The 15792-nt window shown below is 37.5% G+C and overlaps 1 protein-coding gene across 1 annotated transcript in view; it reads right to left on the reverse strand.

The window, feature by feature from the left end:
• Positions 1-9127, reverse strand: part of mocs3 (molybdenum cofactor synthesis 3) — a 78978-nt gene extending 69851 nt beyond the window's left edge. The window contains exons 1-2 of the mRNA XM_039748102.1: positions 8865-9127; positions 7174-7315 (exon numbers count right to left, since the gene is read on the reverse strand). Coding sequence (XP_039604036.1) covers positions 7174-7315; positions 8865-8957 — 235 coding nt within the window. The 5' untranslated portion in view covers positions 8958-9127. The remainder of the gene's footprint in view (positions 1-7173; positions 7316-8864) is intronic.
• Between the last annotated feature and the right edge of the window lie 6665 nt (positions 9128-15792).

The following is a 15792-nucleotide window of genomic DNA, read 5'->3' on the forward strand; positions in this document are numbered from 1 at the left end:
TACAGATGGGGTGAAGGCAGAACAGATTGTTATTGATATATACCTCCCTCAAGTCTATCAAATAACAGACACTGACTCAGAAAGATAAACAGAATTAAGTTGCCATGTGTAACAGAAGCGTGTTAATATAAAAATGTCAACATAATTATTGTAAGAAAGGTATGTCTACTGTTCACTGCTGTACTGATTTAGTACACATCCTTCGTGTGACATGTTTTGAAACAGTCATCAAGGCACAGCCTGATGTTGCAACTGGTATAGTAGAAATGTGTTTCTCTGTGTACTTTTCTTATATTATTTTTACTCACATTATGTCTGTTGATTGCAGATGACAGGGTAGAATGTCAGTGACCGATACACCGAAGTGTGTCATTGTAGGCTCCCACAGCACAAAACTTTATGACTTACACATTTCCCCTGAAAGTTTGGTTTTACAGTGTCACATGCATCAGTTTCACTAACTGTTTCAATATTTGATGACCAATTCACATTGTCATTACTACCTCTTGATTCAACTAATGGACCAATTTCTATTTATTTTAAAACTTGCTTTATAGATTTTCGTTCACATGCCATTATGTTTTTTGATTAAAGGTGCCACTACATTCATGAATATTGATGAGTTACCACAGAAAGGCAGAAATGACAAAATAATATATTATATTTTTGGCAGAATGATGTCATTTCATCCACTAGATGGCAGCAGAATACTGTCCCAAGTATTATTTGTGCTTAAAGCTGTCTATGCCATTAAAACAGGTTTCCACATGCATTATTGTTGCATTCAATGTATATTTCATTCACTGTTTCTTTTGTCCACTGTTGGAATTATACTACTGTCACTAATCTGAGAGAGAAATTAAGAAATGTCATTGTACTATATATACATGACAGTAGTATGTTAGATTTCAATAGTAATCAGAGTCTAGTTGACTAACCACTGAAATCATACTCTGGTACTATGGAACATACAATGCATTATGCATTTCATCAGTTAGGATGTGTATACCTTAATTAGATTAATCACAATATACACAAATATGCAGTCTAAAGCAAAAACCATTCCATCATCATGTATTCCTGTTCAGAATATTTTCCACTGAACACCCACTCGTTTTAAAGTGCTCACCAATCTCCCATTGGCCTTAGTGTACCCTTGCTGACTGCTAGGAGCTGAAGCCCTCTCAGTAACACTTACATAGATTAATCTCACTCACAGGCCTGTTTATTAAACAATAATATATGGCAGCACTGTACTATAAAGGCCTAAATAACTGATGATTTCATTTTCCCAATTTTATGGGTCTCAGTTAATCTATAAACTGACATGAACTGAGAACAAAATGTTGCTGGATTATACTGTTCCCAGGCTGAACTCAGTCAATTCACATAGTATCAGCAACTGGCATTACTTGGTTCATCATCACGGAGATGATGGATCACACAGACACGCATTTACGCTTGTATCTGGTTATAGTTTATTAGTTTCTTAAGAAACTCTCTGCCCTCTCGTTCAAACCCTTCTGATTTAAAGGATGAAAGGATCAAAAAAGTTCCCTAGATGATGTTTTTCTTATACTGCAACTTTTATTTTCTATCTTATACTTGCAATTTTTATTTTTGTATAGACCATTTAGACCAGGCATGTCAAACTCACTACCATTGGTGGGCCGCTTTGACTGCTATATGTGCGTCAGCAGGCCGCACTGTAACAAATACTGTTATACAAAGTTACTGTAGATTTCTTTCCAACACTGAAAACTTTAAAAAAATTATCACTTAAAGTTTAAAGAAAAGCAATTTATTTCCATACAATCTCCGTACAATAGTGTACAATTAGAGTTTTAGCCTCTTAGCTAGATCCTTATATAGGAGCCTTACAGTCTGAGATGTATTTCTTTTGTCCCGACACTTGGCATCTCTTATTAGTACCCAGTTCGTCAATATCAGGCTTGAAATCTTGTGCAACTGCAACTTTTATGAGGGATGAAAGGTGCTCGACAGTAAGTCTTGAGCGATGTGGGACTTTGGTAGCTTTCATTAACGAAAACAATTATCACAAAGGAAAGTGCTTCTGAACATATGGCGCTTTTCCACTGCATAGTACGGCACAGCACGGTTCAGTACAGCTCACCTTGGTTCGGCTCAGTTCGGCTCGGTTTGGCGTTTCGACTGCAGTTTAGTACCGCTTTAGAGTGGGCGGGATTATTCACGCGTGTCGTTATAGTGGCGCCGGCTCTACTGCCGTGACATCATCGTAAACGCGCCACAAACAAACATAACAAAGGAGCCGTGTGCGCCCAAGAGCTTAGCAACCTCCTGAAAAACTTTTTCATTCCGCGTCGCCCCATCCAGCTCTCGCTGGATCCGCTCCTCGGCTACCAACGAGAGGAACGTCTGTACTTCCTCAATAGACCACGAAACAGCCATTTTTGGTTAAAACAAAATGGTGCGTTCGAACCTTCGCTGGCTGTGCTAAAAATCTAGCGGGTCTGTTGTGTCTCGTGTCGCAAATTCAGTGACGCAGTAATGACGATTTTCTCCGGCCAACCAGTGACCAGCAGAGTTTACGTCACGCTTTGGTAACGGTTGGCGCTTGGAACCTCGGCTGAGGTGGTACTAAAAAAAGGACCAGGTACCAGGTACTGTTCCCAGTGGAAAACCCCCCAAAAGTGAGCTGAACTGAACCGTGTCGTGCCGTACTATGCAGTGGAAAAGCGCCTATAGACAGTACTCTCGATGCCAACTTACAGATCTGCACATACGAGGGTGGCAGGTAAGCATACAAGCCTGGCACACCAACTTCATTATATTTTGCCTTCAGAATAGAATCTGACTGCAGTTCAATCAATTCCATTTGGATATTCTCAGGCGCATTCTCAACGTTGTAAAAGTATGGTGATGTAAACAGCGCAAAGTCCTGTTCATGTGAACTGAAATCACGAAAATACTCACTGAATTCATTACTCAATAATTCAAGTTGGAAAGCAAATCCTCCAAAAATTAACTTTACTTTACTAAGTTTACGTCAAAGTTTATATTGTAAAATATGCTGATATGCAAAAAGCCCCCTGACCTACACTAATTTTACAACTCAAAATCACAAAATTTTGTTAATAAGCAACTCACCAACTTCTCACATCCACTTAAGATCTTCAGCTGTAGTCTGCACTAACTGTTTGTTACAATAGTAGCACAAAATTAAATAAAACTAGAGCAAAAAAACATCCATCCTCTTCCGTTTATCCGAGATTGGGTTGCGAGGGCAACAGCTTGAGCAGAGATGCTCAGACTTCCCTCTCCCCAGCCACTTCTACTAGCTCTCCTGGGGGAATCCCGAGGTGTTCCCAGGGCAGCCGAGAGACCCTCCAGCGTGTCCTGGGTCTTCCCCTCACCAGGGAGGCGTCCAGGAGGCATCCTGATCCGATGCCTGAGCCACCTCATCTGAATCCTCTCGATGCGGAGGAGCAGTTCCTCTCGGATGACTGAGCTTCTCACCCTATCTTTAAGGGTGTAGCGACCCTGGCTGAGTGATGGTCAACTCTCAGACTGATGGTTTATGAATTTTATTATCGTTTCCGTGACCTTGTTTCATAAACACACCGCAAGAGCTATAAAAGACAAAGTACAAAATAAAAAGCATGTAAATAACTTAACATAAACATTCGTAACCTTTGTTTTACATATAACACAGATAAATTAATACCTTGTTCACTTTTCAGCGAGGTGCTTGATTGGTAACCCCATATGTCGCCATTTTCCTTTCCTATTCCCGGCAAAATTGCAGGATTAATTATGCAAACTAAAGACACCCAATAACTTGTCAAAATAAAAGTCACCCAAACGCTGTGATTCAAGCCCTGCTGAAGCATCACGTGTCCTTTACAATGGGAAAGCCCAGACACTCTGCGGAGGAAACTCATTTCAGCTGCTTGTATTCGCAATCTCGTTCTTTCGGTCACTTCCCACAGCTCATGACCATAGGTGTGGGTAGGAACGTAGATCGACCGGTAAATTGAGAGCTTTGCCTAATGGCTCAGGTCAGTTTTCACCACGAAAGACAGATGCAGAGCCTGCATCACTGCGTACGCCGCACCGATCCGCCTGACGATCTCCCGCTCCATTACATGAAAATATGCAAGCTATTTCTACTCGTGATGGTCAGTTCTGCCGAGTGGCCAGTCTCAGCAGCCAAGCCAGTAGTGTAGCCCGTCAGGCTGCTGCAGCCTAGCACTTCAGTTGTGACATCGCAGCTAAATTAACTTTGGTCAAGGGGGGGCAGTGTCATGCCTAGGATATCGAGGAGCTGACACCACAGCTGATGACATTTCCAGTACCGTAATGCCATGGGAAAATGCACTTTTGTCAGAAGGCAGAAGAAAGAAAAATCAATAAGTAACGCCGAAGATGCAGAATGATTCAATCACAAACGATAGTAATAATTTTGTACAAGTTTAGTGCTAACTAGGATCTGTCATGCGGGCCGCACAGATTTCTGTTGAGGGCCGCATGCGGCCCACAGGCTGCGTGTTTGACATGCCTGATTTAGACCTTTGAACCACATCCTCAAGATTCATCAGTTAATTTGAGGTATTGCTGGGTTGAAGTCGGTCGATACAGTCATATGAAAAAGTAAGCATAACCCATGAAATTACATGGCTGCGGCTATTGATATTCTTGTCTTTTTCAAATCAATTACCTAGTTGGAATGGTGTTTTTATTTCTCACTATAAGCCACATACATGGTATATACAGTATGAACTGGGGTCACATGATGGTACAGCACCAGAACCCCATATTTACATTCTGGTTTCTTTGCATGTTCACCATGTGTCTGCATGGGCATTTCCTGGGTACTCAAGCTTTAATCCAATGTGCCAAAGATGTACATATTACATTAATTGGTAGTTGAAAATTGGTCTGATGTGAGTGACTACAGGAATTATATGTGCCCTGTAGTGTACTGGCATCCTATCCAAGACTGATTCTTTACATGTGCTTGACAACTCCAATGATTACTCTGGCCCTCTATATCCCTGAATTACATAAATGGATATGTTTGAATAGATGAATGGAAAAATGATGTTTAAAATAGACACCTAACAACCACTGCTAGACATGGGAGGTTATTTATTATTTACAGTAAGAGAGTCACTACTGGCACGATAACACTAAATCATACTTTAGATGTATGCAGTACAACTATTCAAGTATTTAAGATGAATTAGCTCTGAAAGTCACAAAAAATATGTGTAATATTACTAAGTTTCTAATAGTACTTTTCACATCATCAACTTGAGATGATCCAAAGTGCCAGGTGAACAAATCCAGGTAGTGTCATTTACACCATGTAAACAGAGTTACAGGCTTTGACTGCTTATCTGCATAGCTTTTAGATTTAAAACACAAGAAACACTTGTTAAGGTTTAAGTGTTCTCCAGACTGCTACTAGTCTGCCTTTGGAGCTGTGCAAAATTCTAAACAAAAACCCCACATTTTTTGATGAGGTAAGAGAGTGAGTACTATTGGACACGATATCAATTCTTCTCAGATAAACTTGAAATTGCTGCAACCAAATGACACCAGTTCATCCTCCACCTGACTACTACATTCATGTTAGTGTGTTACACTCACAGTAACACTTTTAAGGAATGCAGATTATAAATGAATATATGAGAGAATTGTTTTGCGGCTGACATAAGTGTAAACAGTAAGTAGAACATGATGGTGACTTCTGTCAGTTTCTTCCAAGAAGCAGTCACTGTGAGATCCAGTTTAAAGATATATGTTAATCAGAATTTGCTACATCTACATATAAGAGATTGACAATCAAACAGGTCCTGAAAGTCATTTCTAGTGGTGTTTCACATCTATGAGCCACTGTTACAATGAAACCACCTGCATCGGAGCTGTCTTACTGGTATTGAAATAAAGCTCTGATGTCTTTTGTTAGCTGTCTGGCTGATTGTCTACTAAAAAATGAAGAAGAAATGAAAGTCAGACAAGAGCAGGGGAAAAATGCCTTGCAACATGTTTCATAAAATATTAAAATTATTCTTTTGAGGGCATTCCTTAGTTGATGCTGTGTTTTTCAACATTAGTCTTAAAGGGCAATGGTTTTCTTTTTTTTCTTTTTAATCAAATTATTAATCAAAAGCAGTTTACTGCATTTAATTGATCTTCAATAATTTTACTTTTGCTTTCAAATACTTAGAATAACACACTACAGTTGTTCTTCATGCCATGTGATGTGCCTTAATTCTTGTTTTCAAAAGCTACATACAATGCCATACTTATACCAATAATACTTTTAAAATATTAAATTTAACTTATTTTACTGTAGTGGAATTCAGACCTATGTATGAAGACTTGTTTAACTTGGACAAAGTAATATTTTCAGTACAGTTAATGAGACTTTTCTAGTTATTACCAGGTAACAATGACAGATGAACAAAGATTTAAAAGTAGTCTCCCAAGTTAAAAGAAATGAGCAAAATACTCTTTTCATTTTTAATCTCAATTATGGTTTAAATAACAAAAAAATAACACAGCTACATACAGGAACTTTGTTTATATTTTTGCAGAACTACATCAATATAACAAACCTATTTAATCCAATTCATGTTGTAAAGAACCAGCATAAATCCAGCACAAATTACAAAACTGGGAATAAGGCAGAAAACAGCACTGGAAAGACTACCAGTCCACTGCAGAGCCCACTCACCCCCACACTAATACTTATACGCACAAAAGACCAATTTAGAAGTATAATTTAACCTAAAATGAGGCACAAATAAAACTAGCAAACCCAGAAGAAGACACACACAAATAAGGAGACACTGTGCACACACTACACAGACAATGTCCAGCAATAGGATTCAATGACATTTATTTTGTGAGGCAGCAGTGCTACTCAATCCACTACTGTGCCAACATACGTTTGTGGGAAAATGGAACATTCTACATAGTCATTAAATTAAACTGGATTCCATAACATTTTAAAAAATAGCTTAATAAAATATCAGAAAAACTAACAGTATCCTACAGTACATAAGCATGTACTGAACAGGCTTATATCTATAAAATATAATGGATCATTTAATATTATGTATAGGAACTATGAAGAAAACAAAAGAAAAAGGTGAACACAGACTTATCTGACAGTCTTGATACCTTTGACTCCAAACTCTGGGAGAAGAAGCTGTCTACTATATCTCATAATCTCGTCATTGTTAAGTGAAGCCTTTTTACGAAGATGATCTAGTGTTGATGAAATATCCTTCATGGGATGCAAAGAGGCTGTGGTGTGTGAATCCTGTTAAGATAAAGCAACATTAGTTCCAGCTGACCTACATCAGTTTCAACAAGTTGTTCACTTCATATTTTTATCAACTGGATACCAGGCTTTCCTGTAAAACACTAACCGATATATGGAGCAAAACCTCCACTGTTTACACAAAAATAAAACCAAAGGCATTTCTGATTACCCATTTTATAAGTTTTAGTGGTACTTGTGTACTAAACGAACGGACGGCATGACAAAGGCACAAGGTCGTGGCACCAAACTGAAGAAGGGAGGTTGCATAAGGTTTCCCCCCACCCATTCTAGTGTTGGGCTCCGTCAGGGAGGTTTCACTGCCGTCTGTTTAGTACACAAGTACCGTTTTAGATTTAGCATAACTTCTTTAATTACTCTGTCTTAGCTGATCATGAACATGGCTTACACTTTCATTTAATCAGGGCTTAATTTAGTTAATGGGCACTGTAAAGGGTTAAATCATGTTGGGTCACTTCAGGGTTTATAGATTTTTGACAAGAGAGAGTCATTTATTAAATTGCACTGCATTTTTTTCCAGCTCAATGAGGGTGCACTAGTCAAATTTATTGGCCAAAGTGGCACACTCTCATATCTAATTCATGTCACAAAACTGTTAGTGCCCATTACATATTATGCCACATTTGCCTGTAAATTTAGATAAGCGTATCTGCATTGGATTAAGTGACCCAAAGTGTTTACAGTGCCAATTAAATAACACACTTAGTCCAGTGCCGTTTATGCGGGAATGTTCCATGGGTGCCAGTGAATCTGACTGGCATGCTCATGTTGGCCCTAAGAAGTTTAAAATGCATATTAAAAGCGACTTACAACAGAGGTAAACATATTTGAGTAGCATTAGGCTAGGGTCTGTTTGTTCAGCAAGTGTAATTGGACAAGTAACAAACGTTTATGGCTACAAGTGAAAAGAGGTAATAACTAATAATTTACAATCACATCTTATAATCGAAAAGGCAATTACACTTCAACAATATTAAAAATTACAGAGCATTTTTTTTCTTCAATCAATTAGATATTCACAGAACAGAAGGGTTTTCAATTACTTTTTATGTTTTAAATACATTGTGGATGTCAACAGTACGGATGGAGGGTGGGTAGCCTGTTCCACCAACTGGGACCAATTGAGAGTTGATACCACGCATGGACGGCAACACCATGCGCTGTTCACTGGCAGACCTGACTGGGCGAGAAGGAGCGTAGCACTTGGAATCTCTGTTTCACAATGCTGTAAAATTTAGTATTTACAACGTTCATTAACATCAAATAAAGTCAAAATGTGGAATGCCAGTTTTCTGAATTACTGATCGATTTTATTAGGATATTAATGTTTACCTTTCAAAACACACTATCCTCTTATATCAAAGAATACGTTTCTGGTTCGCAAAAAATATGCGAATAAGTAGCTGGCTCTGAGTGAAAATGCAGTTAACTTAAGCCTCGCCTCATTTAAAAAGCTAATATGATACACCACTGTCCTGTACGATTTAGGTGTACAGAAGACATTTGTACAGAAATCAATTAGAAATACCTTCTGAAGACTTTCAAGCTTTGCCTTCAGATCCGCGACTTCTTTTTCTTTTGCAGTTAATTCCGCTATGATTCGCGCGACATCCTGTTCCATGACCGTTTCGTAAAAAGTTCACTTAAAAGTTCAGTGGAAGTAATGCTTTAAAACCTGCTGAAAACGGCATCAACCTGCCTCTGTAGACAAGCTGTGCTTCACACATGCAGTTCTCTCAATCACGTGTTCGGTTGATACTTCTCGGCCACCGTAGTAGCTGTTTCGTTAGCGCCCGTTTCTTTACTGGCTAGAGCGTGATGCTTCCCTATTCACTTGTATTCGGTAATCAGGTGAAAGATAATAACGAGTATTTCACTGGCCAATAGGCTTAAACATTTCTGTGTGACAAATAACGTCTGTAACAGTCAACTCGTAGTAGGTATATAGCAGAAATACAGATTCATAACATTATGCATTTTGCTTTTATCCAAATTGATTGCGTCGCTGTTAGTGCGCCCCTTTAGCCGGAGTTTGCCTCTAACGGTCTCGCTCTCTTCAGGGCTTAAATAGTGGTTTCATACGGTGGCTCCGAAAGGCAAAGCACAAATGAAAACGATGCCTAATGCTCTATAAGTAAACATATTTGTGAAAAATGTCAAAATGTGAAAGTTGTTATCTCATCGATATGCAAAGAATAAAGTAAAGAGATCATCAAATGTGTACTTCGGATGAAATTGATTGTATTGGAAGTTCAACCTATCCATTCAGGTTTGAGTCCTGACTTGCGTGCAGTGCTTGTGCCCAGAGTTGCTTTAACTAGATTAGATAATGGATGGAAGGATGAATAGAAGATTATAAAATCATATAGAACATTCCTTTTCTGCCTGTGGCACCCTTATTTAAATCTGCTGAGGGAGGTACTGGAATTGTCTGCTGTTGCTCCAGATAGCTGGGCCACCCTTTTTGAATTTCTGTTTTCACCTTCCCTGTTGTGACAGCTAGTGATGAACAGAATAAAGCCTTGTGAAACACCAAAACTTTTGAAGCAACTGTGTTGAAAACTATGAGTCTTCAAAGCATTTGACACTCTCCTTTCCAGTGACATCATCTGGTCATTTGTGTTAACAGTACAGAAACTGTCTAGAAAGTTTAATGACGTTCTGTGACACTTCTGTTACACTTTTACTTTTTGCTGCTAAGGACTGGCAACAATGAGAAGGATTCATCAGCAACTTCTAATGTCTAATGTCTTAAAAAGTATAACTAATGCCGACAAGCAGAATGTTCCATGTGACAAACAAGAGTTTAATAAAGCAAAAACACTGATCGCTAGTATAGTTAGTCATAACACCAAATAAAAACCATCAGTCAAACCTTTAGTTTTATCATATACAGTACATGAAATAAGATGCACATTTATTTTTGATATATCTTTATCAATTATAATATAACAATAACAGTGATGATAATAATAAGAGGCTAAAGGGGAATGTTTATGAGAACATTAGAACATTATAACTGTTTAGACAAAGACAGACCATTTAGCCCAACAAACTTTGCCGGTCCTATCCACTTATTTTCTCCAAAATAACCTCAAGTCAAGTCTGAAAATCTATAAAGTCTTACTGTCTACCTCACTACTCGGTAGCTTATCTATGGTTCTCTGTGTAAAGAAAAACGTCCTAATGTATGTGTGAAATTTACCCTTAACAAGTTTCCAACTGTGAACTGATAAACTAATTTTAAAATGACAGTCTTGTTCCACTGTACTAATTCCCTTCATAATTGTAAACACTTCTATCATGTCACTTCTTAGTCCCTTTTGGTTAAACTGAAAAGGCTCAGTTCTTTTAATCTTTTCATCCCTGAATCAGTCTAGTCGTTCTTCTCTGGATCTTTTCTAGCACTGCTATGTCATTTTTGTATTCTGGAAACCAAAACTCCACACAGTACTCCAGATGAGATCTCACCAGTGCTTAATACAGCTTCAGCATAACCACCCTGGACTTGCACTGCACACATCGTGCTATATAACCTAACATTCTGTTAGTCTTCTTAATGGCTTCTGAACACTTTCTGAGTCCACTGCAATTCCTAAATCCTTCTCATAAGGTATAGTTTATTTATCAGACCTTGGATTGTATATTCAAACCCTAGCTTGGTTAGGGGCACTCCTTGAGGAAAAAACAGCAAGACAGGAATTTGGGCAGGCAGTCGGACAGGCAGTCAGGCAGGCAAGCAAGTGAACGGAGAGATGAAATAAGATGAATGATTATTCACTATTAAATATAAAGGTGCCAGAGTGGTTTTTTCATAGTGATGCCATAGGGGAACCCTTTTTTAGTTCTCAAAATACCCATCCACATGAATGTTCTAGAAAGAATCTTTATTTATTTAGATTTGTAACAGGCTCCATAAATAGATGGTAACAGATTTGTGAAATACCAATATTTCATGATTTTGAAAGGACTCTTGCTGCATGGAACCACATAGTCTAAATCCAGATTTTCTTAATCTGTAAGTAGCATACCATACAATAAACATTTTAGTTTTGTTCCTATATATTAGGAAAACATTTTAAAGTATATTGAACCAACTTTATATGCAGAGAAAACCCTTCCCAGAATCAAATGGTGCTTTGTCAAGCAATAGCTCTACAGTGTGCCACCAGAAAGTCTGACAGTGTATTTCCATCCTTTCCATCTCTATGGAGAATGCCCCCTGCCCGTCTATCTATCTATCTATCTATCTATCTATCTATCTATCTATCTATCTATCTATCTATCTATCTATCTATCTATCTATCTATCTATCTATCTGTCTATCTGTCTATCTGTCTATCTATCTATCTATGTTAAACATTCACTACAGAAAAACCCATAAGTGGCAGAGGAAATTCATTCTAAAATTAACAATGCCTGTAAACTTGGCACATGGTTATTACAGGTAAAAAAGTACAGGTAAAAAACTCTATCTGAACATTGCTGAACATTTGGCTGTTTACACTTGTGCAAAATATTTAATGAGGTTGAAAGAAAGAAGCAAAACTAGTAATAATTCTAGTAGTCATAATAGCAGTGTTGTCAAATGTGCATAACAGAGTGTAATTTTTTTACTGCCATGTCTAATTTACATGCAACACATTGCTACTCTCAGGTGTATTGAAAAAACATGAATGTATTAAACCTGTAATTTATAGCACATGGGAGAAACCAAAAATTTTCACTTTTGACCAGCCAGATTTAGATTTTACAGCTTCTTGGTAAACTGGCAACTGGAATACTCAAGATTTTACAGCTGGAGCACGGTGGCCAAACACTTAACTACAGATTTTATTTTTTTCTCCAACCGTCTGGAGTCTGGAGTTTTTGTTTGTTTTTTTGTTTTTTCTGTCCCCCCTGGCCTTACTCATATTCGATGTTAATTAATGTTGATTTATTTTGTTTTCTTATTGTGTCTTTTATTTTTCTATTCTTTATTATGTAAAGCACTTTGAGCTACTATTTGTATGAAAATGTGCTATATAAATAAATTGTTGTTGTTGTTAACTACAGTACATGGATGTGTTCACCTGGCACTTTGCATGGCAGTTCCCCTTCATGCACCCCTCAGCAGAAGCCAACAAAATACAAAATAACAGTACTGCCACATCAAGCATACTTTTCAGACATTTCTCCCTAGACTTTTTTTGTTTCCTCATCTCAAGGATGAGCTTCATGATTGTTAGGTTGACACTCCTAAAGATACATTTTCAGCAGGCTGTCCACACATTTATGCAAAATGCTTTCCGTGTTTAATTTCAGCAGTCATATGGCAGCTGCAAGAAGTTTTGTAGCTGAGTAAAGATTTTGTGAATTACTGTGTATAAAACAGTGAATACTCTATTCCCTTTAGGATTATCAGTGACACCAGTATTAGAATGTATGGGTTGGACCATGTGCCATGCTTAAAATGAACATTCTATAAAATGGAATAACTGGACAAGAGAAAAATTTAACAAGCGAGGCAGAGAAAATTTAAATTTTAAGAGAAAGAGAATAGTCATAACAAGCAGGAGCTGTTATCAGAATAAGAAATGTTACCAAAAACAAGAGAAAAGACAAACTTCTAAACTGGGGCAAAGCTAAGATTGAAAACAAAATGAAAAAAAAAAAAACTTCCAAGGAGGAACAGTGGCTCTAAATTATAAATATGGCTACCATGACACCCAATACGTATATATGTAGCCATGTCACTTAGTATCAAAGCGGTGCCTGGTGATATTGAAAAATGAAGCAATAAAATAAATACATAAGAAGAAATAAAGTAAATAATTTCATCAAATTCCTGACAGCAGTTATTGTTTTGTATAGATTTTGCCCTGGATTCTGTTTCCTAAGTCTGCCTTTTCTTCTGCTTTCCTGTCCTATACTATATAATCTTTGTGATAATTCTATTATATTAACAACTTACCTAGTTTGTATACTCTGTTTTTATTATCATTATTATTATATATTATTGTATTATTATTTCATACAAGGGACGTTCAAAAAGTTTCCACACTTTTATATTTTCTTTGGAAACAGTGACGGCAGGAGGAGTAGTAATTGAGCATTAAAAAGTTGGTACGACGCTAGGAAAATTGCATCGCAAATGAAGGTGACTAGAAAAGTTGTGCAATTTGTTTTCGAAACTCTTAATAAATAGAGTTAAAAAAAGTGCAGAAACTTTTTGAATGTCCCTCATAAATATATAGTCATGCATGAATGGCAGAGGATCACCCTCTGGGCTCATCAGATGAATGTAATACCACTCCAGGACAAAACGGGGTGCTGTCACTAACATTATCACCTCCTTCTGCCTTCAGCTCTGAGAAGACACCCAGTGAGGGCAACTGACTCTGCCCTTTCCAAGTCAAATCCCATAAAGTTGTGCATTCCTAGAAGGAGGCATCACACTTTGGTTTAAACCATACTGGAGGACAGAGCTCCCCAGTGCCAGACCCACTTAACCAAGCAGCATTTGCAGACTAAGAGAAAAGGCTATAGACTGTATTTCATTTGTTTAATGCCATCACGTGTTTGTTTCATTTTCAATTTGAAATGGGATGACCCAGCTGGTGTCCCAACATTTCTTTTGGAGCTGACCCTTACTCTCGTTCAACTACTATATATGTATTTACAGTGTACAGTATAATATACACTATTCCCTATTTGGAGAAATATCACACTTGATTGCCAGGTGAAGACTGGTGATGTGACTCATGAGCTTTTCACAAGAAATGTGAGAAAAGTCTTCCCCATACTGTACTGTGAAAAAAATGAGACGGGAACTGCCAGCCCATTGTGAAAGGACACAAAAATGGTTAGGGAGAGAGACATTGATAAGTACAGAGGCAGTGAGAAAATACACATGAAGCAAAACAAAAGCTATTACAGTGCACCTCTTTCTGATATGTGAGCCGCTTAGGCTTTAAAAATAATAGTGGACTGGTGATGTGAACAATTCTAGTCAGCTCATCATGCTGCCTGCCATTTACCTACATAATCTGTGACATATGTACTGTAAGTAATGTTGTAATTTTATAAGCTACTGTATATAGAAAAATATAATTTTGGCTTAATATAACATGTTATCCTTCTAGCTGAATGAAAAGTGCCATTTTCCTTTTTATAATTAAATACTGAAGAGGTTTTTTGTTGAGTCATACAGCAACTTTGGAAAGCCGCCAATGTCATAGCATACCTTCGGGGTTGTTCTTGTTCCAGGTAGAATAATGCAGTGCAAAACTGCTTAAATCTCACACACACAAAAAAAAAAAACAAAGACAAAAACTATATAAATTGTCACCATAAAAGTATAGTTTCTACTACATGTATTATTGTATGTGCCCAGCTAATTAAAATATGTTGTTTTGCTTTTCACTAATAAATACTGAAGCATTTTTTTTTCCACAGAAATGTATTTCTGGAATATGTTTTGGAAACATATGCCAACATTTCCAGTGAAAATATATTCAAAAATACATGTTGTATGCCAATAAATTATTTATTTTTACATTTGCTCGAGCTGTATTAGGCTATCTGTAGCTTTTGGGGGATGTGCTGTCAGGATTCTGAGCTGATGGGCCAGTAGTGGGAACAAAATGATTCAGAAGCCACGTGGCGTTGTCTTGGCAGTTAATAGTACTGAAAACATCTTTGGTGGTTCTGTTCAAGAAAAGGTCTTATAAATTCTTTGGGCATGTTACACAACAGCTACATATTCAGAGTACAGGCCAAACCCACACATATAACCATTCCAGGTCAGGTCTTTAGGCAGAGTATTTAAAGTTTAAAAGTAGGTCATGATGTTTTGTGCATTTTGTTTGCCACATCCCAGTAATGCTAATCATAACCATGTTGAGTTGTATTTTTGATTTTGCTTGGTCCACATTTTGCTCTGTTGCACTCAATCATTTTACAAATTGCAGCCCCAAAATCTGACATATGATAGGGGAAAGGGACTGTCAAGTAGGTATACCTGGTAAGATATCTCTGCTATGCATTTAACACTCTTTAAACTAAATGTGCTTATCTACTTAAATAAATATAACTTCCTGAGCTATTCATATAAGATGGGTTTAAATCAATGTAGACCTCAGCATTAACGTTTATTTTGCACCATGCAATGTATATGTCTCTGTTATACACCATTTGGTATTTGATTCTTAAAAGCAGTGTTAATGTTTGTGATGTATCATCTGTTGGAATGACACATGCTATGCATTTTATTACAACAAATCATCTGTTGGAATGACAGAGAAATAGCAACTGGACAAACACAGGCACTTGTCCATTTAATAAGGTAGATGTTTACAGTTACAATGTTGTTGGCCACCTGTGATCAGTTTTGAGGTTTTTTTGTAACTGGGTGCTGATAGTACCTGAGCATGTCCATTAAGAATATGTTGTAAAACATGGCATTATGCTGTTTA

Source organism: Polypterus senegalus, chromosome 3, assembly GCF_016835505.1.
Source record: "Polypterus senegalus isolate Bchr_013 chromosome 3, ASM1683550v1, whole genome shotgun sequence".
Taxonomy (NCBI): Eukaryota; Metazoa; Chordata; class Cladistia; order Polypteriformes; family Polypteridae; genus Polypterus; species Polypterus senegalus.